This window comes from Dermochelys coriacea, chromosome 9 (genome assembly GCF_009764565.3).
Source record: "Dermochelys coriacea isolate rDerCor1 chromosome 9, rDerCor1.pri.v4, whole genome shotgun sequence".
In the NCBI taxonomy this organism is placed as follows: Eukaryota; Metazoa; Chordata; order Testudines; family Dermochelyidae; genus Dermochelys; species Dermochelys coriacea.
The window spans coordinates 27664564-27692529 of record NC_050076.1 but is presented as its reverse complement, the minus strand read 5'-3'; the positions used below and the strand labels follow the sequence as shown (position 1 = coordinate 27692529).

Sequence of the window (27966 nt, the reverse complement as noted above, 5' to 3'; positions counted from 1 at the left end):
AATTAATATGCTTATTCAGATTTTGTTTGGCTAAATGTATATCAAGTGCACACATAATCAAAAGAGATTTTATTATTTACATGCTTTACAAATATATTATTGCAAATGAACAAAAGTTTCTGTGAGGATAACCTCACACATCCGTGTATTCATGATATATGCGTACTTCTGATCTTCTGACGCTTTGAAGTGACCTGATGCTTTCACTCCTGGTTCGGATATTTGATTTCTTGAACAGCCTTCGTGAAAATGATCTACACATGAAAAAGTAGATGATTGGATCCAGACATACATTACATGCAGACAGGAAAAGTGTCATTTCCTTGCAGTAGTACAGAATTTTATGTGCTGAATCATCTAAAAGTTTATCTATGTGGCTAAAAGTAAAGGGTATTCTACACAAATGATATGGGAGAAAGCATGTGAAAAAGACAGCCACAACAACTCTTATGCTTTGGTTGTGTTTTCGTTTTCTGCTTGATGAGCTAATAAATTGCTTGCTTGATTTGTATATGTACCTGGATATAGCAATGTAGCAACCTATTAGTACTATAAGTACTGATACAAACATACAGGTATTGATATAAATGACTGCTTCATGCCATTTTACTCCCAAGGGAGTTTTAAGTTTTATGCAGTCATCTATATTTTTCTTTGTTGGATATTCATTGGTAAGAATCAAATTTGGTAAGGCTAGAAAAGCCATAACAACCCAAACACATGCAGACAAAATCTTGGTGAAAGTAATACTGTACATTCTGGAATCCCCAAATGGCTTTACCACTTTCAGATACCGGTCAATGCTAATGAGTCCAAGAAACACAATTGTAGTATACATGTTTGCATAAAACAAAACTGTGGAATATCTGCATAGAAAAAAGTTGAAGTGCAATGGTCCCAGTCTTGAGTCTTGAATTATTTTAAATGGAAATGTCAGTGTCATTAGGAGGTCTGCAACCACAATGTTTTTGAGGTAAAAGATAAAACTTGTTTTGTTTCTGATGTGGAAGAAAATCCATACCGCTAGACCGTTCAGTAAGATGCTTGCCAGGAATATGATGAGGTAAAGCACTGGCAAAACAATGGTTGTAAATTCATTTTGTGTGGCATTCCCAAGTAGACCTGTAGTGGAATTAGTTGAAATAATGTCGTCTTGGCCCAGATGATAATCTATAGGAATGATGGAAAGAAATAATGTAAGTGTGTTTTGACAGTTCTACAAATGATTGTAGCAGCTGTTCTCCAAGGCTTGTCATGTTGTCGTCTTCGGCTGAGCCCAAACGATTCTCAGATTAACCAGTTTAGAAAACCTGAACTTCTTTAATACAATATCCTTTATTATATATTTTAAAATAAAAGCATATAGCACTTGTTAGGCACAATAAATCAGAATACTGTAGGCATTGGTTGTTCCATGCTGCTGGAACATATAGTTCTGAAATTTAATTGATAGAAAAAACCTATGCATGTGGCTAAAACTGATCATACATTTTGACTTTCTCCTTTGATTGGTAACTATAGTACTTACTTCAGTCTTTAAAGCATGTTACAAAAATTGCTACATCTCAGTTATCGCATTATGAGGTAGGGATCCCACACATCCCCAATAATAATCCTACATTTACTGGTTAAGAAACAGAGGCAGAAAGGTTAAGGAAGCTGCTCAGAAGAAGGTCTGCTGAGCTTGGCACAGTATGCCTCACTGTCTTCTGAGGTTGGGGGCAGGTGTAGCTCTGAAAGATCAGCTTCTAGCCAGGCTATCCATTTTATCAAGAAAATGGCTGTTACACTACTGCTTTTTCAAGCATGGTAGAGGGCTTGATGCTACAGCCCTGGCCATATGGAGGTGTGATATGTATTTCTATGCACTGAGCAGTTGAGGCTGGCACACCTGCCACACAAGCATGGGTCGTACTGTCACAATGGCATTGGAACAATTTTTATAGTGGAGTGCTAAAAGCCATTGAACAAAACTGTATATGATGGAAACCACTTCAAGCCAGGGAGTGCTGCTGCACCCCCAGGACCTCTAGTTCCAGCCCTCCTGTACTGTCCATGATTTTTCTTCTTTGCATCCTGCAAGGGCTTGTAGGATCGAGTCCTAAGAGATTTGCCTGGGCCACTGAGGATACCGGTGTGAGGTACTGAAATTGGAATGGGAGGGGGGAGTGTCTCTCTTCCCTGTCAAGTGCTCCCATTTTGCTTCTTATTGGTGTACTACTTTTATTTATTTTTAATAGCAGGCCAAATGAAATGCACTGAAAGCATCATGGTTTAAACAAATCTATTTTGTATAAACTAAATGCATGGAGGAATTTCTCAAGACAACTTTCCTGATACTTCAAGCTTTCATCTCTTGCAGCTGAGCTACTACGGCAAATGTTTTTTGTGATAGCTTAGGAAAACTTCCTTCATTGCCCTATTATCAAAAATCTCGGGAGAGTTCTCATATAAGAAGTATAGTGATTGAACTTCTGTTACTCTTAGGATAATATCTGAAGAAAATGTGCATTTGCAATCACTTTGTTAAATTCTGCTGTAAAGTAAAAACGAAGCAGGATGTACACATGCGTATGAAACTTTTTTTAAAATAACTTTGCATTGGCATTTGTAGCTAAGAAATCTATGGTGGTAGTTACTAAACCACAGTGTACTCTTACACTTAAAGATATGTTCCCAGCTCAAAATTCCTACTAAGGTGAGTTTATTTGTCTCTTCAATTAATTTTTTGTGGGGTAACTGAGTACACTGAGGCATGAAATGGGGAATAAACTGTGTGCTATCTTTCAGGTTGAAAATATCTTTCTGTGCTTTGAGTAGAACATGCTTTGTGTAGAGTCACTTGGAAGAGAGATGATAGTCTCTGCCTGAATAGTAATGTGCTAGGATTTAAGCCTGAATAGAATAATACACTGAAATTGCATGATCCTACTGGGTACTTCAGTTGCACAGGAGAGCCAATCTCTTCCGTGCTGCACCCGTGTCTTGCAGGGCTCAGCTAGGACAGTGTGAGAATGGGTGGTTTCTGTTGGCACAAGATTTACATTAGATGTGCAAGGCTGTAGAATTTGTGGGTTGAATGATGGCTTGGCACCCATATAAAAGGCCTTGTGATCTACTAGGTAAGTAAACAAGATATTTGGGTGGAATCACCCAGCTAACAGGTTTGTTCTCAGCTGCAAGGACTCTTTGCCTGCAGATACAGATGTGGTGTTTTGTTTAATGAAATTGTGACCTATTTTTGCTATTATATTCTAATGAAACACTTCTGTATAGCACTTTAAATCTCCAAAATACTGTACTAGCATTTGTTAATCAAAACAGTACTCCTGTCAGACTGATTAGGGGCATTATTATTTCCATTTAACTGATGGAAAGAGATTGAGATACAGAGGGTGCAATTCTTTATTGTGCTCACTGGCTCAGAGGCCATAAATGCAGTGGAGTCAATCACCAGGAAATTCTTCTTTTGTAAAAGGAGTAAAGTCTATAAGTGTAGCACAGTGGGCACACCAGGACCGGCATCCTCATAAAAAAATAAGTCAGACCATCTCTCTGCTCTGGCTGTTCCTAGCTGCTGGAATAGTCCATAGGGCCATAGACAATCAGATACGTGCCAAAGCAGCCCTCTGGAGGTCAAAGCAGCCGCTTGCCAGTGTTTGAATAGAGTGGCTTTATGCCACTTCTGTTGCTTACCTGCATCTGCTCTGAGCAGAACTAGAATTGAGTCAAGATGGGTTAAGTGCCTGAGGCCATGCATAGATGAAGTGGCAAAGTGCAGTCTCTTCACCTATCTGTGCCTATTATTTTGACCAGCAACAGGACATTTTAAAGAATTGTAATGCTGCTTTTCAGTTAGAAGGTGGAAGGAAAATTAAGTATTTGTAGGGACAGTACTGTACATTTATGACCTAAAATACTTTTTTTGTGAGAATAATGAATAGATTGTACAGTATTCTGAGTGAGAACATAAATGAATGGCCAATGGACCATAAGGAAAAGTGGCAAATCTAATAGACTTTTTTGGAGCACTTAGCAAATTAATTAAGGTGGACTCTAACTGTACAGAGGAATATTTATATCAATCTATTAAAATTAATAATTATGGACCAGGTCACGTTAAGTTACTGATTGACCTTAGCTCACTTTGAGTCCAAGGAGAGCTGAGTGCTCAGCATCTCCCACGATTAGGTCCTATGTTTTACAGTGCGGATATCATGGCTTATGTAGGTGTGTAAAGATTTGGTTGACACAACCTGTGCAAGTGCAGTATAATCAGAATTTATCTGTTACACTTACCAGTACACTGGGAGTGCACTTGATCTTAATTTTAGGTTATCTTTTGGCTCTTTGTCATAGCAGAAAATTGTCTTTTATTTAAAATGATTTATTCACCCAGAATTGGAAAGTGAGAATTCTGTTTGGCCCTTATTACATTGCTAAATATGAAACTCAATTTACTTAAATTCACAAAGCACAAAATTATAATAGTGGATTTTAATGTTTTGCATATAAATATTTGTGATCAGACATCTAACATCAATTCTGTAATTGTTAATAATTTATCTAAATATTTCTTTTAAAAAATAATGGCAAATGATATTGCTTAAAATTGCCTCTACCTTGAACTTCTGTGGTGTATTAAATCAGATTGGAAATCCATTGAGGAAATGTCTGATAATATTTTGATAGTCTTTTTTTAAAGGACTTATTTTTTAAAAATACTGCTCTTGATAGTAACTATTTCCAAATAGGGAACACTATAAACGTTTCTCAGGTAACTCCAACTTTCGAGAATTCTTTCAAATTTACCTGATATTTTTCCATATGACAAGTTGAACCCCATTATTTTTGTTGCTGTTGATTTTCAACTGAAATACTTTTCAGGAGACACAGGGTTCATGGGCCTTGGACTCAGCCTGGGCTGTACCAGCTTTAACTTCTGAAAAATATAGGAAAAAAAAATAATTAAAAAAAGCAGAAGTTTTTTGTGCAACAGCAGCATCTTCCAGAATTTCAGAAACAAAACTGATCAGAGAACACAGACAGCTGGTTGTCTGAACGGCGGTTCTATTCTTCCACTTAAGTATTCCCTAATTCTTTACTCCTGTGTTCCCTCACTACACCTAAGCATCTTTTAAAGTATTGAACATCAGCATAGATTGGGGTACAGACATATGCTCATATTAAAACATAACTGCCTCACTTTGCTCAGTCTGTTGTCCTGAAATGCCCTTGGTTGCTACTTCAACAATTGTTTTCCTTCCTTATGAGCTTCCCTTGCAAAGGACAGCTTCTGCCTTGATGAAGAACCTTGGCTTTATGCTCATCCCTTGTTGGATGAACACATGCTTAAGTTTGTTCTCAGTTTTGGAATTCCTGGTGGCCAGTTTGGGCTGTTGCTCTTGTCACTGGATCCTCTAATGTAGTGGGTCTTAACTTGGGGTACATGCACCTCCTGGGGGTGCAAGATGCCCTTTCTGGGGGTGCGAGACATGCCAGATTTTTTTAGAAGGTAAATCATCGAAAACACAAATTAAGCACAGGCACGTAAGTAAACTACTTTGTTTCATCAAACCTATGTATTTATCAACATTATACATTTTTTAACGATTACTGTAATATACAAACAAATATATCTAGGTTTAAAGAACTGACCTACTTCAACGATTTTTGATAAGCGGTGCGAGAACATATTTTGAGAACCAAAGGAGTGCAGGCTGCAGTAAAGGTTAAAAACCACGGCTTTCTGTCTTGACATATTAAACCTTTATATGCCCTCTACGGATAAATGGCAAGGTATAAGAGAATGTAGCCGAGTAAAATAGTGACTATATCTTGTGCTATGAAGAAAAATATTAAGAAAAATTTATGTTAAGTGCAATAACTTATTTTTCAAAATTAAAAAATTTATTACACAGCTACAGTGTACATCCATGGTGTTTTTATTATATATATGTCTGAGATATCATTTGCTCTCGACTTAATATATGGAGTGTGGTGTGTGTTTTATCTTTTTTTGTTGGAAATTTTAATATTTTTTGCTCACTTTCTTGTGTGTATGTATGTGTGTATGGTGTGTTTCTATTGTGTAGCCTGTTGGGAGGTCAGCTTGAAGAGGTAGCAAGAAATCGGGCCTGAAGGGACTCTGAATGGAAGAGTGAGACACTACAATGGCAATATTATATTGCTTTGATGCTGAACATAATGTGTATCAAAGTTTAATTATCAGAAATTTTCTCCCCTGTTGATTTATAAAATAACTTTTTAATTGCTGATGTGTTTGTTATAGGAAGTAATTGTAATAGATTCTCCACTTCTGGCTCTCCAAGCTTTTTTGTGTAGGATTGTTAGGAAAAAACACAGCGAGGCAGACCATTTCTCAGCGCTAAACAGTGACACCTTTAATGGCTCTGCTTCTCAGAAGTTGAAAGGAACTCCAAAGCACAGAATCAATTAAACCCACCAAAATTGAAACGTATGTTGGAGGCCAAAACAGTGTTGAACTAAGTTTTACAAACTTGTCACCCCTTTATCAGGGACTGACAATTAACATATTTTAAGATGCCACTACATGGTAATAAAGCATGTCACTTTTTTCCCTACTGCTACGTTTTAAGTACAAATGAAACTCCAGTCCAAACTTTTAAAACTTTATTTTAATTTTGTTTCTCAGTATCTGGTATTGAGGTCCATTTTGGGACATTAAATGAAAAGAGATGGGGAATGTAGATGACAACTTGATATCACTCAGGCATAGGAAAAAACGTTGCTGGCTTATATCACTATCAATTGTAATCGTATAAATCTAGCTACATCATCCATGGTCCACCAGACACTGGGATTGAAGTATGGTGAACCGTATTATATTTTATAAATTCTCAGTGGTATTGTCTAGCCACCTTTCTTCTGAACTTCTGTTAATTCATGTAAACCCTTTTTCATGGTGCCCCAAAGGCACTTTACTTTGCTAGGACCTAATAGCGTAACAGCATAGGAAGTCTCTCAAGGGTCAAACTCGCTGGATATCAGGTCTACAATGATACAACTGTAGTGTGGTAGGCACTCTGGATACAATTTTGGTTTGAAAGGAATCTCTCGGTTAAAGACAAATTTGTCTCTTTCCTTGTCTGATGGACACTTCTCTGAGGGGGATTCCTTGACTAATTCCTTAAGGAACTAGCAGCAAGCAATAACTCTATATGCTTACCACGTAGGAAGGTTCTGCCTAGTGGCTTTAGTTCAACATAACAAATGGATATTTGTCTTTTTATAAACCAAGGAGAATAGGGGATTACCATGTTCAAAGGGGCAAGGGGATCATCTTTAAGATACAAAGATCACAGTCTCACACTTGCAGGAAATCCTAAATAACTTCTATCATAATGGATTCTACCTGGTCAACCACTATTCCTATCATTCCTGGGAGTTATTTACAACCCATAGGTCTCCAACATGCTTATCTGCATCTACTGATGACTCCCTAGCACCAACAATTCCTCTTGCGCTCCCTCAGCAACCTACATCTCCAGTGTCTCTCACTCTCCTTTGGCCTCTCATTGACTTCCTGATTTCATAGCAGTGGTAGCAAGTCACCTCTGGAAACAGGGTTGCAGTCATGGCCTATCCCCACAAATGGCTAGTGTGGGGATAATTCTTTTCAGGTGACAAAAATGACAGCATCCCAACTCTTACATCTGTTCAGACTTGGGTTTTTATAAGTGAATTCCAAAGAGAGTTTATTAATTCTTTCCCAGAACATCAATCCTATGAGGGGTTCTCTGTAATACTGTCCTCAAGGAGAGCTTTCCAGCTGCATAGAACATGGCGATAGTGAAGTCAGCCAGGGAATTCCAAGTCCTGTAGCACTATTTGTCAGAGAAAGTAGCTGCTCAGGCCTTACTGTACCCTCTCTTGAAATAATAACTTGGGCTTTTTTCTGGTTCTGGACCCTATAATTGCTCCTCCTACAAGTCAGCCAGGAACAAACCTCAGAGAATCAATAAATACCTCTCTCCTGTTTAAAACTTTTTCTTATTCCTTTTGTCTAAATGTCTTTTTGATTTTAAAACAGTTATAGGAAGTACCAAAATATGGACAGGAAGCAATAACAACAAAATCAACAACAACAAACACTTCACAGAAGTGCAAGTCTTGATTGTTTCACCCACCTCTCTGATAAAACGCTGTCTTCTGGGAACTCCAGGGCTTCAATCTGTTAAAGGGAACTCCTCTATCTGATGAGCTTCACTATGATTATTTCTATTGTGATGGCACCTAGAGGCTCCAGTCAAGATCTCATTGAGCTAGGAGCTGTACAGAAGCATATCAAAAAGATCATGCCTTTCACAAACACCTTATCAATTTAATGGAGTTTTTGGGTAATGATTATCCGTCTAGTTAGGGAAGCACATGTTTTGAGGTAGTACAGTTGTGAGGAACTTATTCTGCTTAGAGTTAAGGCTCCATATAGATGTTCTGAAGAGAAGGCATCTTTGCCTTCTGTGAAATTCTATCAGGTCAACAAGTTAGTCAGGAGAGACAACTTATGTGTAATGAGGTATCTCAGTAGGAGGGTTGGGTTGATGAATGAGAACTGTAAGCTTATCTTTGAGAACTAGGGATCACCAAATGAAATTAATAGGCAGCAGGTTTAAAACAAAAGGAAGTATTTCATCAGTCAACACACCATCAACCTGTGGAACTCTTTGCCAGAGGATGTTGCTAAGGCCAAGACTATAACAGGATTCAAAAAAGTACTAGATAAGTTTATGGAGGCTAGGTCTATCCATGGCTATTAGCCAGGATGGGCAGGAATGGTGTCCCTAGCCTCTGATTGCCAGAAGCTGGGAATTGGCGACAGGGGATGGATCACTTGGTTATTACCTGTTCTGTTCATTCCCTCTGGGGAACCTGACATTGGCCACTGTCAGAAGACAGGATGCTGGGCTAGATGGACCTTTGGTCTGACCCAGTATGGCTGTTCTTACCCTAGTATACTTCTGGACTTCTTTACTTTAAAGCAGCCCATATCACAGGAAATGTCATCCTGCTCATGGTGTGAGAAGAAACATAATATTCCCAGGAGAATTCATGATCTTCCACATATTGTTTCACCCTTAGATTTGGAAATGAAAAGTCTCCTCCTTCCTCTCCTCTCTATATAAAAAAGGAGGCAGATCTTGATGGAATGCTACAAGGTCTCATTTAGTTGGTGACTGACTTTGTCCACTCTTGAAACAGACCCTTTTCCTTTCATATAAATGGTATTTCTGTGCTGGATGAGGTTGGTCTCCACCTTCTTAGTTATTTATTGCCAGTTACCTCAGCTTGAGTGAAAGTCTTTTTTTCTCTAGCCCAATTTCATTCCATGCAAGTGTGTCATACCTCCATCTTCTACATATCTGTACATCTATAGTAAAAATCCTGCTATTCCATAGGTCCTTCATGCCTATTCAGCTGTGACTCTAAGGGTTCAGTAGAACCTGCACCTTTATTCAGCTGGACCTTAATTCACAATTTTTAGCATTTTTTGTGGTTTGTCTCTGGTTGGTTGGTTGGTTGGTTGGGTGTGTGTGTGTGTGTGTGTGTGTGTTTAGTGTCAGTAAAAATAAAAGGTTGGCAGTTGCAGTAAATGTTAAAAACATATTGTTGCATAGATGATGCAATCTTTTACTACCAATGTTGATAAACTAGTCTATGTGCATGATTGATATAACCTCATACGAGAATTTTTAAATAATAGGTTACAAGACATTATACAGAGAGATATAGGATGAGTCAATAATTACTACAGCTTTGAGTTCCCTGACCTGTTTTGGAAATGTTGCGCAGGGAAGAGTTTTAGAAAATATGTGTGTGTGTGGGGGGGAACATAAGAATAGCCATACTGGGTCAGACCAAAGGTCAATCCTGACCAGTATCCTGTCTATCCACAGTGGCCAATGCCAGGTGCCCCAAAGGGAGCGAACCTAACAAGTAATAATCAAGTGATCTCTCTCCTGCCATCCATCTCCGCCCTCTGACAAACAGAGGCTAAGGACACCATTCCTTACGCATCTTGGCTAATATCCATTAATGGACTTAACCTCCATGAATTTATCTAGCTCTCTTTTAAACCCTGTTATAGTCCTGGCCTTCACAACCTCCTCAGGCAAGGAGTTCCACAGGATGACTGTGTGCTGTGCGAAGAACTTCCTTTTATTTAAACCTGCTGCCCATTAATTTCATTTGGTGGCCTCTAGTTCTTATATTATGGGAACAAGTAAACAACTTTTCCTTATTCACTTTCTCCACACCACTCATGATTTTATAGACCTCTATCATATCCCCCCCCTTAGTCTCCTCTTTTCCAAGCTGAAAATTCCTAGCCTCTTTAATCTCTCCTCATATGAGACCTGTTCCAAACCCCTAATCATTTTAGTTGCTCGTCTCTGAACATTTTCTAATGCCTGTATATCTTTTTTGAGATGAGGAATGAGGTGAGGAATCTGCATCTGTAAATCTCATTGCTCTTTTCCTGATCTTTAATTCACTACTTTTCTATTTTATTTTACAACTTTTGTTTTCCCTGGACAATATTGCATATATTAGGTCATAAGTCTAATATCTGTTTAACATTTTTTAAAATGTGAAACTTGTGTATTACAGTATAACTTTGATATATTGCTTTTGCCAGTTACTCCAGTCATCGCCATTCACATTGGCTAATAGATGAATTAAGTGTTTAAACAGTGGAAAAAAGAGAATATTAAATTTATCATTGGTTGGCTGTATGCGTGTTCATTTTGTTACCTAACAGAACCAATTCTTTACAAGCTAATTTTAAAAGAATACAGTTTAGGTTGCAATGTAATACAATATTTTTGTGCACATTACTTTTACAAGCACCCTTGTCCCACTCCACCACTGGAGTAAGCCCCAATGTTTCCTTTATTTCCTTCTTCCCATCCCATCCTTGTGTCTTTCTCTATGCTGCCCCTTGTGCTTGGAATGGCCTATCCAATCCATGAATCAGGCCAATCTACCCACTCCTCCGCTGCTCAGGTCCTTCATAATACATTTGTTCCAGGTTGTCTATAAGAAATCTTAATTTGTCATTTAAGGGGAACAAACAAAAGAAAAACAATCTTTAATCGGACTCTTTGGATGTTCATGCGACATAACTGAGTAACCATATGACCTTATTTCTGTAATCCTTGCACTTCCTCACCCCTAATTGCTACTGTTTGTTACTTTTACTAGCTAACTTTTACTAATATACAAAATGGATCATCAGAGACCATGCCTTTGTATTTTTATTGTTAAGAGATTAGCACACTTTTGAGAGCTGTAGAAATTACAGTAAAAAATTCAATTACTCCATTCAAATACAAGTTAAGTATAGCATACACGTTGTATGACATGTTACCAGGTAATGTTTGTAGCTATCATTTGTTAAGAGGTCAAGAAAAGTTGAATGCCTAAGTTTCAGGGCAAATGTTTGCACCTGGAAAACTAAGAGATTCATGGGGAAGGATTTGTGGAGGGTTTTGTTTATAAAAGTGAAGTTTGTGATTGAGAAAGATGCTAGATGGACAGTCCCAAAGATGAAAGTCTTTTTATGTAGGAAACAATGCAGCCTGGACAAGCTACACTGTGAGCTTCTCCTGGTAGCACAGCAATGTGCCTCAACTCAGACCTGGAAAACAGTTCAATGTACCTGTCTGTACAATACTTGGTGCTTTTGCTGAGACTTCCATAGGTGGTGTTAGTTATCTGTGCCCTGAGCCATCAAATCATGACTCAATATTTCCTAGTGTTAGAAACTCATAGCCAGTGAGAAGAGGTGACTGTTGAGGTTGAAGAGAGTCAGGAAAGCTGTTCTGTGATGAGGCCAGTTTGTGAGGAAGTTCTACTGCTCTCTGATTGAGTGATAAATGAAGATCAAGATCAACAACTATGCTTCTCTGGCACAATGGAGCTCAACAATAAGGGTAAAGCTCGTATGCATGGGAGACGGAGCTTTACCAGAGGCTAGTCCAAGATTCAGGAACATTATTCCACAAGAACTAAGGACCATCATAAATCTCACTTTTCACTCCAACTGCAAGGTTCATTTCTTTGACCTGCTTTCTCTAACTTAAATACATAGCGACATGTATATTTAACAAAAAATGAGCTCTACCCCAAAATACCCTACCAAACCAAGGCGTTCCACTGTGTGTGTGTTTCTTCTCTTGGGCATGGAATGAGAGACCAAATGCAAGAGATGTTCAGCATTGCTTAATGCACTATTGTAAGGCACTCAGATACTACAGTGATGAGTGCAGTATCACAGCATACATAGACTGGATTAATATAATAGAATCATAGAATATCAGGCTTGGAAGGGACCTCAGGAGGCCATCTAGTCCAACCCCCTGCTCAAAGCAGGACCAATCCCCAATTTTTGGCCCAGATCCTTAAATGGCCCCATCAAGGATTGAACTCTCAACCCTGGGTTTAGAAGGCTAATGCTCAAACTACTGAGCTATCCTGGCAAAGTGCTTCTACTGTGGACATACCTTATACTGGCAAAACTGTACTTTTGCTGGCTTAATTTATTCCAGGTCCCCTGAGTGAAATAAGCTATAAGAAGTGAGCACTCTTTTATACCAATATAATTGCATTGACACTGTGACTTTTACTGGCTTAGCTATGTCAACAAAAAATCTCACCAACAAAGCTATGCTGACAACCTGTTCTTGTTAGACCTGCTCTTAGCGTCACATTGTGCGCTCATCTATGCTGGTTTAAATTCAGAGCAACTTCGTTGACTCTAGATTTACACTCATAACTGAGTAAAATTTGGCTCTTTCTACATAACACTGCTCAAGCCCATTATGGAAAACGGCATGAATAAGACTTACTGCAGAGCAAGAAAAAGATAATACTGTATGCAAGTTTAATTTCAGAGCTGGCAATAGGTACTGTTATAGACCAGGAAGTTGTAGGAGGCAAAAAAGGGTAAAGCTCGTATGCATGGGAGATGGAGCTTTCCCAGGGGCTGGTCTAAAAAGGGTTTAGAATCAAGACACCTATGTCCCTGAAAGTGACATGAGGATAGAGGCTTTTGAAAGGTATATTTTTATTACTTAGTAGCTTTTTTATTTTGAGTGTACTGATTTGAAGGAAGCAGTGCTGGAACCAGGCACAGAGAATGTTTTAGGTAAGTTCTATGTAGAAATGTAAAATAAGTCCAGTGTTACTAAGTGTAAAATCTGCATAACAGCTTCAGAAAGCTTGGATAAAATACTGTACATCAAATTCTCATCTTTACTGTTAATACTGCCAGAACTTGCATAGTATAGTGTTTTACATAGGCAGACAAAAGAATTGTGCTATTTTACATGAATGATTTTTTTTTTCTTTCAACCTAGTACTGAGTTCAGCATGCCTGGAGGTATATCCAGCAACATGCATGTACAAAGGTATATGTCCTCAGGGTGTATGATTATTTTCCCAGATTAAATTTTATGTTTAGTGGAACCAATTTTATTTTAAAGCTATGTTCATAACACCTCTGCCATCACTAAGCCATCGTTTCTTTCAAACTTGAAATTTACTCCTGTGAAATTTGAGTTTTTTCTTTGTGTAATATCAGTGATTTAGTAAGAGTTTATTTGAACTCCTAGATGGCGGAAGGCACCACTTCTTGATTTACAGGCCTTTCTGCAGGTCAGTTGGGGGAATGGAGTAACGTTTGCTAGTTACATGTGTTTTCAAATCCTCTTTCCTCAACTCCTCTTTCTGCTCTCTTCTCTCGTTGTTGACTAATATTCTTCAAAATGTTCTAATTCAGATGTTAACTTTGACTTTCCATATTGGTTTGTTTGCTGCTGTAGTTTCTTACCTATTGATTTCTGCTGGGGCTCAATTAATGAGTTTTTTCAGGATATCTTTTTCTTTTTCTCTTTCTCTTTCCTCTTGATCTATTGCTCATTAGAAGTTGACTAAATATTTTCTTTCAGGAGCACATTATATTCTGTTCAGAAGCTGTATGTAGTCCCACAAAGCGTTTTTATAACCACTGACGGAATACTTTTTGGTGATTTTATCCTTCTCCTGGAATATGCGTAACAGCTTGACAGTGATGTTGATGAAATATTTTCAGTGCTTTGATATGCTGGTTATGACATGTCCATATTTCATGGTCAAGCAGAGGATATTATATACAAAAAAGGGCAAAACTACAAGAGATGCAATGCTAAACACATCTCTCTTAGGCTTTGTTTGCTATAAGAAATGGATTCAAGAGGGCCACCCGCAGGCATGACCTGCTTTTCCATTATGTAATTGACAGATGGCTTTTCCTGTGAAGGACAGAGGAGTACCATTGAATGGTGGCAGACTTTGTGATGGCCCATTTTTCCTGAATCTATCAGCCTCCTACTAGGTCATGGATATGCTTTCATTCCTGTGGTGGCTTGAGCACAGAGAAGAAAAGCTGGGTAATACCCTCTCATCTCTTCCTGTCTGTAGTCACTTCTACGGGTATATGGAGGTGCTGCTGCAGCCTCACAAAGTGTCTACTTAGAACCCATGTTGAGAATCTCTGTCATAAAGGATGCAACTTTCATACTTTTAATGTACTTGACCTTCTCAACAAATGTGATATATCAGTCTTTTGTTTTTCTGAGTAAAATCTTGGCCTCTGGCTCCTAGAACTCTTTAACCATTCATTTCTAACTGATTAACTTGTCTCCTTGAACCCTCCTCCTGCCTTGCTTCCTCTCTCATCCTTTTCTTCTCCTTCATCATAACCTCTCTCTCATTTAGCACCTTCACCATAGCTTTGATGTGTATTCAAAGGGGGAAGGAAAAGACCCCTTTTGATAGGGTGTCTGTCTGTCTTAGGGTTTTATCCCGGGCTCCATCACATTAGTAACACATTGTTTTCTTGTCTTGGAACCCCTCCTTTCATCCTTATGTTTGGGTAACCCCAGCTTTTCTCATGGCTTCAACAATCACCTTTATACAGCTGATTCCCAAATAAACTTCATCACCTCTGACCTCTCCCTTTGTTCAGTTTTACACCTGCTTTTCTTTCTGGCGGCTTTTGGATGTTCTGCCACCAATTTAATGGCTAAAGTTGAACTCCTTTTGCCATCCCCTTCCTGCCCCAATCCTTTCCTCTCTCCCTTTCTTCTTCATCACTGTTATTTCATTATCCTCCCCATTACCCAGGCTTGATCCTCTTTGTTCCTCTCTCTTGTCTTCTCTCCCTATATCTAGTCTGTTGCCAAATCATACAAGTTTTAAATCCACCCTTTCCTCTCCATCTTGTCTGCTAAAATTCTTGACCATGGCCTTGGACATCTTCCTCCTCAAACCTTGCTGCCTTTGATCTATCCTAAACATGACTAAAAGAATAACTTACCGCTTTTGGTGATTGGACCATGTAATTTGGCCATTTGAATTCTTTTTATTAGCTTCCCCTTGCCCTCTGCATCAAGTACAAATTTCTAGTTCTTCCCGGCAAGGCTCTTTACACCTTCACTTTGCATAAATCTCTGTATGGTCATTTCATCCTTTTCACTTTGACCAAGCCTCTCTCTTAACCATGCTCTCTTCACGTCCTCCTCCATGCTGCTCCTTAGCCAGGAGCAATCTCCTATCAAGCAACCTCGCTCTCATCAGGCAGATACTTCTTTAAAAGACACATCATCTGTATTGCATTTAAGTGATTATCTTCCAAAGTTATTCTAAAATAATAATAATAATGTACAAAATAGCTTAAATCATTATTTAGGTTGGAGAACTGAGCACTTGAAAGTTAGGAAATACTAGATTTATGGTTGCACGGGCAACTGTAATTTTGGCTCCTTGTGCATCCATCCTGTGCACTGAATTTGGTAGGGATCCTGTGGAAAAAATAGTATATGATCATGTAATTAAAAATTATATTATAATGCATGTGTACAAGGGGGATGAGTTGACATTTCATGGCAACCTTAACACTGACATTTTCTAACTTTCAAGTGCTTGACTTTACAACTTAAATTTACTATGAAATAGTTTTTTGTATACTGTTTCCTAAGATTTTATTTAAAAAGGGAAAAGCAAATTCTGGAGATTTGAAATAGTTTATATTGCAACCAAATATGAATGGAATTTCATGGGACAAAGAAAATATACTTCTGTAACTCAGAAGGTTTGCCCTTGTTGTACTTCAAAGGCCTGTTGTCAACAATGTGGGGAGCGGGGAGGAGGGGCTAGAGTATCTTAAGAAAAGGTTGCAAGCATATTTTATGATGGAGAGCTCTTGACAACTAAAATATAGGAGTCTCTGTCTTCACTATCAGCACTTGGACTTCTATTCCATTTAACCCAGTTGCCTTCTGAGGAAACAAGGTGTTTGAAGATGACATGGAGGACTCTAGAGAGGCACTTCACATCCTTTCTTTGTGGTGGTATGGAAACATCATTAGCAACACTTCTTCAATATAAAATATTTTACAATATTAAATTAACGTAGCACACATTGTTAGATCATAAATTTGACACTACAGTCTCCATTACTGCTCTCCTGGCTGATTTCACCTACTGTTTATTTTGGTCAGCCAAATAAATTTAAATGTATACATTACTTAACAGGGAGCTCTCTTCACAAAAAGAGATTAAAAGACCTTGGGATGTCCAATGAGAGGAAGGAAATGCCTCCATTCCAGTTAATCGGGTAGTTTTACTAAGGCATTTTTTGGGGAGCTATAGAGTCCACTTGCCCTTCTCTGTGGGTAATATGACCAGATGCTTGTATTTAGAACAAAAAATCTCAAATTAAACACATCTGACATGCCTGCTCCTCCATTCTGATGCCTTCTGCTGGTCTTTGCTCCCTGTGCAGTTTAAAGGAATGCAGGGCTCAGTGTTGCATTGTCTTCTGAATAACTTTTCAATTCAGTTGCTCATGTAGTAGCAATGCAGTCTAGGCTGTTCCAAAGTGCCTGAGGACCTCTGGCACTTGGAACAGCTCAGACTTGATTGCGTGCTAGTGCATGAATGGTTGCAGTTAGGGAGTGGGGGACTAGGAATGATACTGCAAAGTTGTAATGTGAAAGGAAACTGGAAAAAGAAGAGGAGAAGGAAGGGAGACAAAAAAGGCCATGGGAGGTGCAGGAAGTGCAACACCTGTGACAATCTATCAATTCGTTTTTTACCACACCTCTATGACAAAAAGTTGCCTTCTGTTTCTAAAACCCATTCACACGATCCAACCTCTGTTCCTCCTCCCACCATCCCATTTCCTCCACTTGCAGATTCCTCTAGCCTTTTATCCCCTCTTACTCCTTATAGGAACCAGTCCACATGGGACAAGTGTCCCCTCTCAAACAGATCAGTCTCCTCTTCTCCTAAACCACCTAGGGCACTATCCCTGGCATCAGAGTTAGAAATGAGAGGAGTGGTAGGAAATCTAATTTACAAGTAAATAAAAAAAATGAATTGAAGGCTTTTGTGAGGCGACTGATTTCTCACTGACAGGGTAAAATGATGCCAGGAAACACTTGATTTGAATCCTAATTTCAGAGAGATGCTGGCCTGGGTTTCCATATGATCAGACTGATGTAATTTCTTGTGAATATTGACTGTATGTCGTTTGATGACCATTTATAGTAAGAATCCAAGTAGACATTGTTCTAAAGCAAGCTGAAAAACCTCTAAATACCACTTGATTTAAAAACAAAACCCCTTTTCCTAACAAAAAGAAACATGTAAAGCAGGAAGAAGTTAGACTACTATAGTACATTTGACACAGTACACAACACACTTTAATTTTTAACAATATAGAAATTATAGTCTCAGTTACTTTTGAGTCCTTGGTACCTGAGAATAGTCATTCAAGGGTAGAATAATCATTAAGCGATATAGGTTTTTTTTGGAAGTGTCACAGTTTGGTAAATATATTTTGCCTCCTGAACTTAGAGACTTATCAGAAGTACAGCTCATACAGTTGCTAAGTTTTTAACAGCTATGTGGTTCTTCCAAGTGACTCTTAAACCTAACAAGTTTTAACATGATTTCAGAAGATTATGAAGGAAGGGAACCCTTATTCTTTGTAATATAATTAACAGAAGTCCAAATATATTTTTCCCTTTTGAAAGAGGCAAAAAGAGTTGAACATAAACCTTTTCTAACTAATTTGGAAATTTATGGCATTTATTTTCAATATCAGTTACTCTGCCTTTAAGAAACAGCACTTCAGTGAGACTTTGAGCTCCTGCCTTTACATAAATATTGTAAGGGAAACAAATGGAAAAAATATTATTCTTTTTAACTTTTGGGTATAGAAAATACAATGTGTTTTCATAGCATTTTGAATGGATTGAAGATTAGTAAAATGTCATTACTGGGCACAACTTCAATGCTTTACATTAACGTGATGTCTAATTTATGATTCTAAGCACTTTTAACCAGTGACATTTTAACGCCCATTTTCTACTTACTTTAGAATGGTTAAAAACAAGGTAGTATTTATATTTTTAAACATGTAATGAACACCTTATCTGACCCTTTTGACAGCACTAAAAAATCACTTACCTGTCACCATTATTGCACTCTGTTTGTCTCTTTGCTGTGTCTTGAGAATGCACTAGGCTCCTCAAAAATGCATCTTGAAACTTAAATCAGGCATAAAAGTATATCTTCCAAAAACGTAGTAATAGAAATTATTTCTGGATGTTAAACTTTTTTCACTTAATGTGATTCTGCCACCTTCTGATTGCTTTTTGTGACACCTGATCAGAGAGTCAAAATTCCCCGTCAGGAACAACTGAAGCAACTGGCTTTCTCATTACTGGGAGTGACTCACATGCCAGTGTGGAGGTAAGATCTGCAAACTTCCTGAGTCTGGAGTAATACTAGCTAAAGAAGCAGACAGTGATTCACCTGGAGCAGTGGGTTAGTGTCTTTAAAGCCAGAAGCATTCAAGTTAGGGAGATGTGAAGAGTCTAAAAGCATGTTTTACAGTAACGATGTAATCATGCCTATATGTTTCAGTTAATACTACTTTGTTAGTAGAGAAAATATGAATTTAATGTGATGCTTAAAAAATTTTGTGCTGGACATATGTCAATCTATCTTCTGTTGGTCATGACCATAATGTTACCTGTTAATTTTTTTTTACGCTGTCTATATTTAGATATTTTTAATGTCCTTTGATCAGATCTTCTGTTCTAAATGATGTATAGAATGAAAATGTAATGTACAGATTTTGACTAAGGAAACTAAACTTTCCATTCACTTCATATTAATTACTACAAGACCATTCTTTTGAGGATCTCAGTTTTACCTGTGCCTCTTGCATCTCTACAGTTAAGGGTTCCAGGTACGTAGAAAGGCAGATTTGTATATGTCTTTGTTTAAATAAAGAGTGAGGTTAATGGCTGCTGTTTGTTGAGAAAGTTGGGGAAAGGTAACTTTATTTTAAACCAGGAGAAGAAGAAGGTGGTTAATTGCCCATTCTCCAGTCTCTGCATGGCTCTACCAAGTCTTTGAAAAAACTCTGGCCTTTATTAGAACTTCCCTGCAATGACCACTAGGCCAAAACTGCTTCTGGAGCATATCAGAGCACCTATGGGTTTTCCTCTGTCTTATACATATATATTGTCCTTCTCTTCCTCAAAAGTCTGTGATAGTGAACTTATTCCTACCCAGCCATGCAAGAGATGGGAGGCAGTCCTCCTCTTCCTCACTTTATTGTTTTAAACAGACCTCCTGCTTGGAAACATGGTGCTAATACCAGATGTGTCTAACCACCTACTTAACGGGGAGCCTCTATCCCTGTACTGGTGAACTGTTCCATCCTGCTGCCTGTTTAAAATAAAAAAAATAAAAAAGAAAAGCCCGCACCAGAGTCTGAGTTGTGAATGCCATCCATCCATGCATTTGTGCTTTTATCCGGTTCTGGTCAAAGGTAGGTAATGCTACCTGCTTCTGCATTTCCCCACAGAAATAACATGTGCTTCCCGATTTCAGGAATTTCTTGGTGTTATCTATTGCTGAAGGGAATGGAAGTCATACAAAGTGAGCCAGTGGAAACATACACTTCTGTATATTACCTTTTGTTCTTTTATCAGAAATTGCAAGCTGGTCCCAGTAACCAGGTTGTTCATTTCAGCTGGCTAGTTACACTTTGATCACCAATGCTTCAGCTACTGTAACCAACTGCAGTTGCAGTAGTTTCGTTCTGAAGTGTTATCAAGTGCTAAGATAATTCCTGGTAGGTTTTGTAGTGCTTTCCCCAAGTCCATGCAGGGTAGAAGGTCCCTGCTGGCATTGTTGTAGACACTCACTAGTCTGCAAGCCTTACTAATGGATTATCCTCATTAGTACAAATTTGTGAAGTTTTTCTATAATGCACTCAGGCCCTTATCAATTCTTCCTTTAGGGCATAACTTGCCTATAAAATGTGGGATGTGCATGCACATGCAGATATGCATACATACATACACACAATTAAATGAAAAATTAAGCTACATTTATTTGATATTGTTTTAAGACTTGTTAGAAAGGTCCAAGGGTTTAGTTATTGGTACCCCAAAATACAATAGATGGATTTTTTTTAATAGTGATTAATTACAGCTGTGGTGGTCATGGTATAAATAACTAAAAGGGATAATAGAATGAAAAGGTTAGAAATAAGATCCTACATGCTTTTTTTAATCCAACTGTGTGTGCCAGTTCTCAAGCTGAAGCTTGTCAAGGCTAGTCAACATCTAAAGGGAATACCATGGGGTTAGTCATGAAAGTGATGTGAAAGAAATGTAAAACTTTGATGAAAAGAGCAGCTGAAAACCAGCTGTATAACTTCATTATTCAGATTATTTAAAGATTCAATGTGCTTGTGTCTGTATATTATTCTAGTGATTATAGAGTAATTCTTATATTTCATAAGTCTTGAACAACTTTTTTAGAATAATTATGTTGTTGCTTCATACTACATCTTTTTATTGTCATGTTTGAAAATACAAATGTTAGGTTTATTTTTAATACACATTTACCACCTGGATAATACATGTGTGATGTATTTATAGTGTTTTTAACAGAAAATTGGTGGAATGAACCAAACTTACAATATAGGCATGGTTCCTCATGCTTTCTAAAGTGGTGTTCAGCAAAACTTCTTAGTTCTCTGTGTTTCAGAGGCCAAAGCTGATGTGTGTTCTAATGTAATTCTGAAACCTGAGTTTTGACTGCAAGTAGCAAATTCTTCTGTTGGAACATGAAAATGTGCCTACCTCTGTGCGTACCTATGGAAAATGGTGCCATTTCATGAGATGATGTCGACTTAACTGAGTGTGCATTAGGAGAGCAATGACATAACCACATCAGAGGAGGTTCTCAGAGTTCAGATGGCACTGTTCACTAATCACCTTCCTTTAATTGGAAATACGCACATTTTCTGTTAATGCCTGTTCAGGCTCCTCTAATGGACATTTGTAGGTTTTGGCTTATGATGTATGATATTTTTCTGCTTACTACTTTACTCAAGTCATGTACTTTTACCTTTGTCTTGATCCCCACCCTACTAAAGGGGCAAATAAAGAGAGGATTTCAATAAGAACCAACATATGCAAAGTATCTCTTATTTGTCTTCCCTCCATCTTCAGCCCTGTAGTTTTTTCACCTTAGCGTTAATGGATCACTAGTTGGAACTATGCCTCTTGATTGTTTCCTCATTTCTGAAGGAGAACTATACAGCTTGTATTTTTGACTCATTTGGCTTAACTCCTATAATATTAGGATTCTGCCAATATCTGCCTTAGGATTGATTTCACATAGGCACTCTAAGCTTAAATACCGTGTATGTTAAACATTTTGCATATCTTCCTTGGATTCCCAACTACCGACTACAACACAACCTTTTATTTCTGCATCTCTGATGAATTGAGAATATTGCTCTGTAGTGAGAGAGGTATTGTTGCCTTGTTAGAAGGGTTTGCACTACTGTTTCTTAAAAATTAGGCGTTTATATGGGGTTTAGAATTTGTGTTTGTGAGGCATTTTGTGAACTCTTGATGCCTGATTGGGTTATTCCTGGAGCTGAAAAAATGTGAGATCTGGTGATCTGAAAAGTGGACATACCATGCAAAGACCAGCTCTCATATTCTTATATTCTTTTTTTTTTTTTTTTTTTTAAACAAGGCACTGAGAAACAGAGACAAGGACTGTATTAGGGCTTATCAAAATAAGACTATTTAGCACGTGGGGTTCCTGCAGAATCTGGCAGCATGGCCCTCTGAAAAATGCTTCTGTTAGAAAACAAAATGACTTGAGTTTATTTTGCCAACTTTCCATCTATTCACAAGTGGCTGTCATGGGGAAATGACACGGAAAGCCCAGATTGCAAGTACTACATAAAGGAATAGTGTTCAGGGTCTGTTTGTAGTGTTGTAAAAGTGAAGAGGAAGAGAGTGGTGCGAGAACAGGGGCCTGGAGTCAGGTTTATTTCTCAGAACCTATGCAAACCACAAAAAAATGTTCCAGTTCAGACAAGAATGAGGTTTAAATTGGTCAGCTGGTCACTATGTATTCCTCACCATAGTGTAGCACATAAGAGAGAGAAATTTGATGCCAAAGTTAAAGGAAAGGCTCTTCTTCAGTAATTATGCATCAAAACAAAGGAACCTAGAGTGAAAATCTTACACATGTGATTTTTTTCTTCCTGTGTGGTTGCTGTATAAGGAAACACTAAGATATTTCTGTAATATCAGTTGTGGTGTCTGAGATGCTCCAGCCAGCCCTGTTAAATCACATTTGTGAAAAGGGTCAGGTTTGGAAAAGCCACCAGAAGTGTGAAATGTTTGTTTGTTTGTTTATCTGAACTATGCAAAGCTATTCATTATGCAAAAAGAGCTGAAAAAACCTTTGTGGTGAGGTTTCTGGTACTTCCTGGCTGTGGTAAAGTCCAACATCTCTCATGAGTGTCTTCTTTTGTAGTATTGAAGTATTTCTGCTTGCAGCTTCAAACAGAAGCAAAAAGGATGGAGGCAAGCTGTGAAAATGGAAAAGCTTTCTTGAACTTTTTTCAGAGTAGCAGCCGTGTTAGTCTGTATTCGCAAAAAGAAAAGGAGTACTTGTGGCACCTTAGAGACTAACAAATTTATTAGAGCATAAGCTTTCCTAACAGGCCTGAGGATTAATCCTGTGGGGGTATGGAAGCAGCAAGAGACCTCTCGGAGCCTCCTTTGCTTTTTTCAGCTCTCACACATTTAAGACACTCACATGAGCAACATGAGAGAGAGAACTCAGTACTCGTGAACGTGACCATCTTAAAAGTCCTGGAGGCTGTTCTGTGGAGCATTAGCTGTAGAACAGAAGCAGCCTTCCCTGCCGACATGTCTCAACCCTGACCAGAAGGGACCCTCATGTCTATGGGGTAGGTCAGTCTCCATTCCCGTTCATACCTTGGCCTCTGCACCGAGCCTGTCAGCCAAGATGCCAGTTTTGGTGGTTTGTCTCGATGTGGGCAAGTAGCTATTGGGAGCTGACATAAAACCAGCAAGATGGCCACCACCTGCAGTAACCATGGCCTGCATTGCATTTGAACCTGCAACTTAAAAATAAAAGGCTCTGCCCATCACCAATCCTCAGAGTGGTCCAGTCTCGCACGAGAGCCTTTTGATCAAACTAGATTCTCCAACAGCTTTTAATCTGTTCACTCAGCCGTTGGCTGCCTCAGAAACACACCTCATGAACTCAACGGCAGCAACTGACTCACTCCACACTACAGAGAAGGAGAGATTCCCAGGTCAAGTTAGGGGGACAAACCAAAAGATACATTTGGAATAGCACAAAGGTGAGAAAACCGAAGTGGGTGCTCTGATTAGCTGGGATGTATTAACTCAATTTTCCTATAAGCACATGGACTCTGGGACTTGGCTTGGAAAAATACAGGGGTTAATCCAGCTAAAGCAATCCTAAACTGCATCCACCATCTTGCCTGCTAATCTTTCAAAGAATGCACATTTTCCCCTGCACTTGCACATCTTGTAAACTTTCAGAGTGATCCTCTCCATGGCCATTTGTCTTTGCTATGCCAGTTTTCAGGCTTTGGAGCATGATTTTTCTGCCCAGATGTGCAAAAAGATTAATGGAGGTTGCTTTCCACCCCAAGGCAGTAAGCCTGAGAGATCTGAGAATTTCACCCAACTTTCCGTTCTGGGATATTGGCACTCCACAAGTAATAGAACATAGCATGGCCTAGTAGACTGAGTGTAGGATTCGAAGGTAGGCACTTCCAGGGTCTATCCCCAGCTCTGCTACCAATTCCTTCGGTGACCCTGCGCAAGCCACATAACCTCTCAGTCTCAGCTTCCCATTGTAAAATAGGGACCATATTTAGCAACCTCAAAGGGTCACCGTGCAGATGAAAGCTTGAAAAATGTAAAGAGCTCTATAAACATTAAAAGTCAGCAGTCAGGGGTTGTGGGTATACTCCATCCCTCTCTCTAAAATATTTCAGAAAAACTTCTGCAGCTGAACTAAAAATGCTGCTCTCTTGGTAGGTTACTCTGTCGGCCGTGTGACAAACTAGATCTGAAAGGTGGGCAGGGGGTGGGCAGGGGATTATAGCGCATTCTGCACAGCAGTGAACAAATCATACTCTGGGTTTCATCATTTAAAATAAGCAGCCAGCTCCTCTGCCCCTCTCCCCATCACAGCTCTATATGCTGGATTAGCATGCATTGACATTTGCTAGTAAGAGCCATTAAGCTGCACCTGAATCTGAGTAATTAATGTAGCCGTGGGATACCAATTACACCAGTAAGATCAATGACCTTGGCTTTGCTCACAGGAATAAAGAATAAGGATTTAAGATCACAAGTAGGTTGAAAGTTTGTTGGATTAGTGATAAGAGTCAAGACGGGGAATGTGGAGAGATTTGGTTTTAAGTTGACAGGGTTGTATTAGAGCCAGCTCATCCAGAGCCTGAGACCAGGGATCTGCCCCTCAATCCTTGAGCAGATGTGAGATACGAGCATCATGGGGGCGCAGGTGGAGTTCCTAGAAAAGGGGAAGAAGCACCAGCCCCCCATTCTATAGGCACCACTCTGGCATCATCATCATCATGATCAGGAACAGTCAGCGCATGGACTCACCAAGGGCAAGTCATGCCTCACTAATCTAATTGCCTTCTACGATGAGATAACTGGCTCTGTGGATGAAGGGAAAGCAGTGGACATGTTGTTCCTTGACTTTAGCAAAGCTTTTAACACGGTCTCCCACAGTATTCTTGCCAGCAAGTTAAAGTAGTATGGGCTGGATGAATGGACTATAAGGTGGATAGAAAGTTGGCTAGATCGTCGGGCTCAAGGGATAGTGATCAATGGCTCCATGTCCAGTTGGCAGCCGGTATCAAGTGGAGTGCCCCAAGGGTCGGTCCTCGGGCCGGTTTTGTTCAATATCTTCATAAATGATCTGGAAGATGGTGTGGATTGCACCCTCAGCAAGTTTGCAGATGACGCTAAACTGGGAGGAGAGATAGATACACTGGAGGGTAGGGATAGGATACAGAGGGACCTAGACAAATTAGAGGATTGGGCCAAAAGAAATCTGATGAGGTTCAACAAGGACAACTGCAGAGTCCTGCACTTAGGACGGAAGAATCCCATGCACCGCTACAGACTAGGGACCGAATGGCTCGGCAGCAGTTCTGCAGAAAAGGACCTAGGGGTTACAGTGGACGAGAAGCTGAATATGAGTCTACAGTGTGCCCTTGTTGCCAAGAAGGCCAATGGATTTTGGGATGTACAAGGGCATTGCCAGCAGATCGAGGGACATGATTGTTCCCCTCTATTCAACATTGGTGAGGCCTCATCTGGAGTACCGTGTCCAGTTTTGGGCCCCACAGTACAAGGAGGATGTGGAAAAATTGGAAAACGTCCAGCGTAGGGCAACAAAAATGATTAGGGGACTGGAACACATGACTTATGAGGAGAGACTGAGGGAACTGGGATTGTTTAGTCTGCGAAAGAGAAGAATGAGGGGGGGATTTGATAGCTGCTTTCAACTACCTAAAAGGGGTTCCAAAGAGGATGAATCTAGACTGTTCTCAGTGGTAGCAGATGACAGAACAAGGAGTAATGGTCTCAAGTTGCAGTGGGGGAGGTTTAGATTGGATATTAGGAAAAACTTTTTCACTAAGAGGGTGGTAAAACACTGGAATGCGTTACCTAGGTAGGTAGTGGAATCTCCTTCCTTAGAAGTTTTTAAGGTCAGGCTTGATAGAGCCCTGGCTGGGATGATTTATTTGGGGATTGGTCCTGCTTTGAGCAGGGGGTTGGACTAGATGACCTCCTGAGGTCCCTTCCAACCCTGATATTCTATGATTCTTTCGTGAGCTACAGCTCACTTCATCCGATGAAGTGAGCTGTAGCTCACGAAAGCTTATGCTCTAATAAATTTGTTAGTTTCTAAGGTGCCACAAGTACTCCTTTTTCTTTTCTTGAACTTTGTGTGTATGTGGGGGAGAGAGTTAGTGAGTTTCAGGAAACTTTGGTTTAGGGGGAAGTTTATCTCTGATAGTTTGTCCATTCCTTATTCTAATAAATGCTGTGTTATCTCTTTGGTTTATCAATGTATGGCAAGTTGGTTGAGACAAGGTTGTGTGACTTGCGGTAAAGAAGCTATGGGTTTTAATTTTCTTTTAAGCTATGGGGTATTAGATTTCCATTATAAACTAGAGTTAGGCAAATCAAAAAAGTTTTTTGGTCTATCTGTACTTCTTGAGTTGTAAAATTGGGCTGGAAATCTCAGGAGAACATGCTTTTTTATAATATTTCTAAAATGCTGTAAGGCCAGCTTTTCTCATGGTATTTTGACAGTTTGTTTCTTGTTCTCCAGATAGAAACCCGAATTGCAAAAACGTGAAAAAAACCAAACAAATTGGAGAATCTGCAAACATTTCAAAACCTAACAGATGCTTCTTTCTAAAGTGAGCAAAAATTGTCTTATTTTTGCAACAAGTCTGCCCTTCTATACTATACATGTTTGTATTCCTGCCTCTGTCAGTGTCTTAAGATGAAGGCAGCTAAAAAAAGCTGATTCAGCCTTCTGTAAAAACCTTTGGCACACCCCTGTTTTAAGGAACGACTCAGTTTATATTGCGGTTACACCCACCATTAGCTGCAATCGTCTTGCTACTTGTGCTGTGCAGTATGTGCTATTAAATAACTGCAGTGTTTTATAAACATCAGATGATAAGACAAAATCAAAAGTTTCCTTCAGTTTCTGTTAGAAATTTGCGTCAAGCTTTATCACAGAGATATTGTACAATGAACGACATGACTCTCTCCCATTATCTGCTTACACTAAAGATAAGCTTGAATTATAGTTTTGGCTGAGAAATGGATCCATATCTGAACTTCCTGAAAGTCACATAATTGCTTATATTCAGAGTTCTGGTACAGCCCGTTACAAAGAGACGTCTGTGTTACAAAGTTTGGTTCTGAATCAGATTCAAAGTTCCCCAAAATACAGGAATTGGGGGTAGGGGGCAGTAGGTTGTTTTAAATACAATGTTGTAGTTTGGGCCTAACTCTAATTTACTATGAATTGCTTATTCATTTTTTTTGGTTTAATATAGCATTAGCCATGGCGGTAATGGTTATGATGTGCAAGTAGGATCAACAATGTGTATTCCATCTTCTGCCTCTTTCCTACCACTTTTCTTTAAATATGTGATAAAGCTGTGAACAGTGTTTAACTTCCAGGCACTACTGAAATAAATAACTATGGTCATATGTTCATTTTTGCCAAAGCAATCAAAATAATTCTGCTAAGGATTGGAGAAACAATTGAACGCTCAACACCAATTTTTACTGAGAGGAAAGAACTGATTTAAAGCATTGATAATAGAGAAGTTTAAAACTAAGAACTACTTGAAAGAATGTGTTCACAGGCCTCAACTGTACAAAGCTATTATAGTTCAGGAAGGTGCATTTG

The 27966-nt window shown here is 39.0% G+C and overlaps 2 protein-coding genes across 3 annotated transcripts in view; one reads left to right on the top strand and one right to left on the bottom strand.

Moving 5' to 3' along the window:
* MED12L (mediator complex subunit 12L) overlaps positions 1-27966 on the top strand; it is a 335742-nt gene that overhangs the window by 175076 nt on the left and 132700 nt on the right. The gene's annotated exons all lie outside the window — the stretch shown is intronic.
* GPR87 (G protein-coupled receptor 87) lies at positions 15-18568 on the bottom strand. Its single transcript, XM_043492583.1, has 2 exons — positions 18559-18568; positions 15-1170 (listed from the first exon to the last, which is right to left on the bottom strand). Exons 1-2 carry the CDS (start codon positions 18566-18568, stop codon positions 134-136), a joined length of 1047 nt encoding a protein of 348 aa, XP_043348518.1. The 3' UTR covers positions 15-133.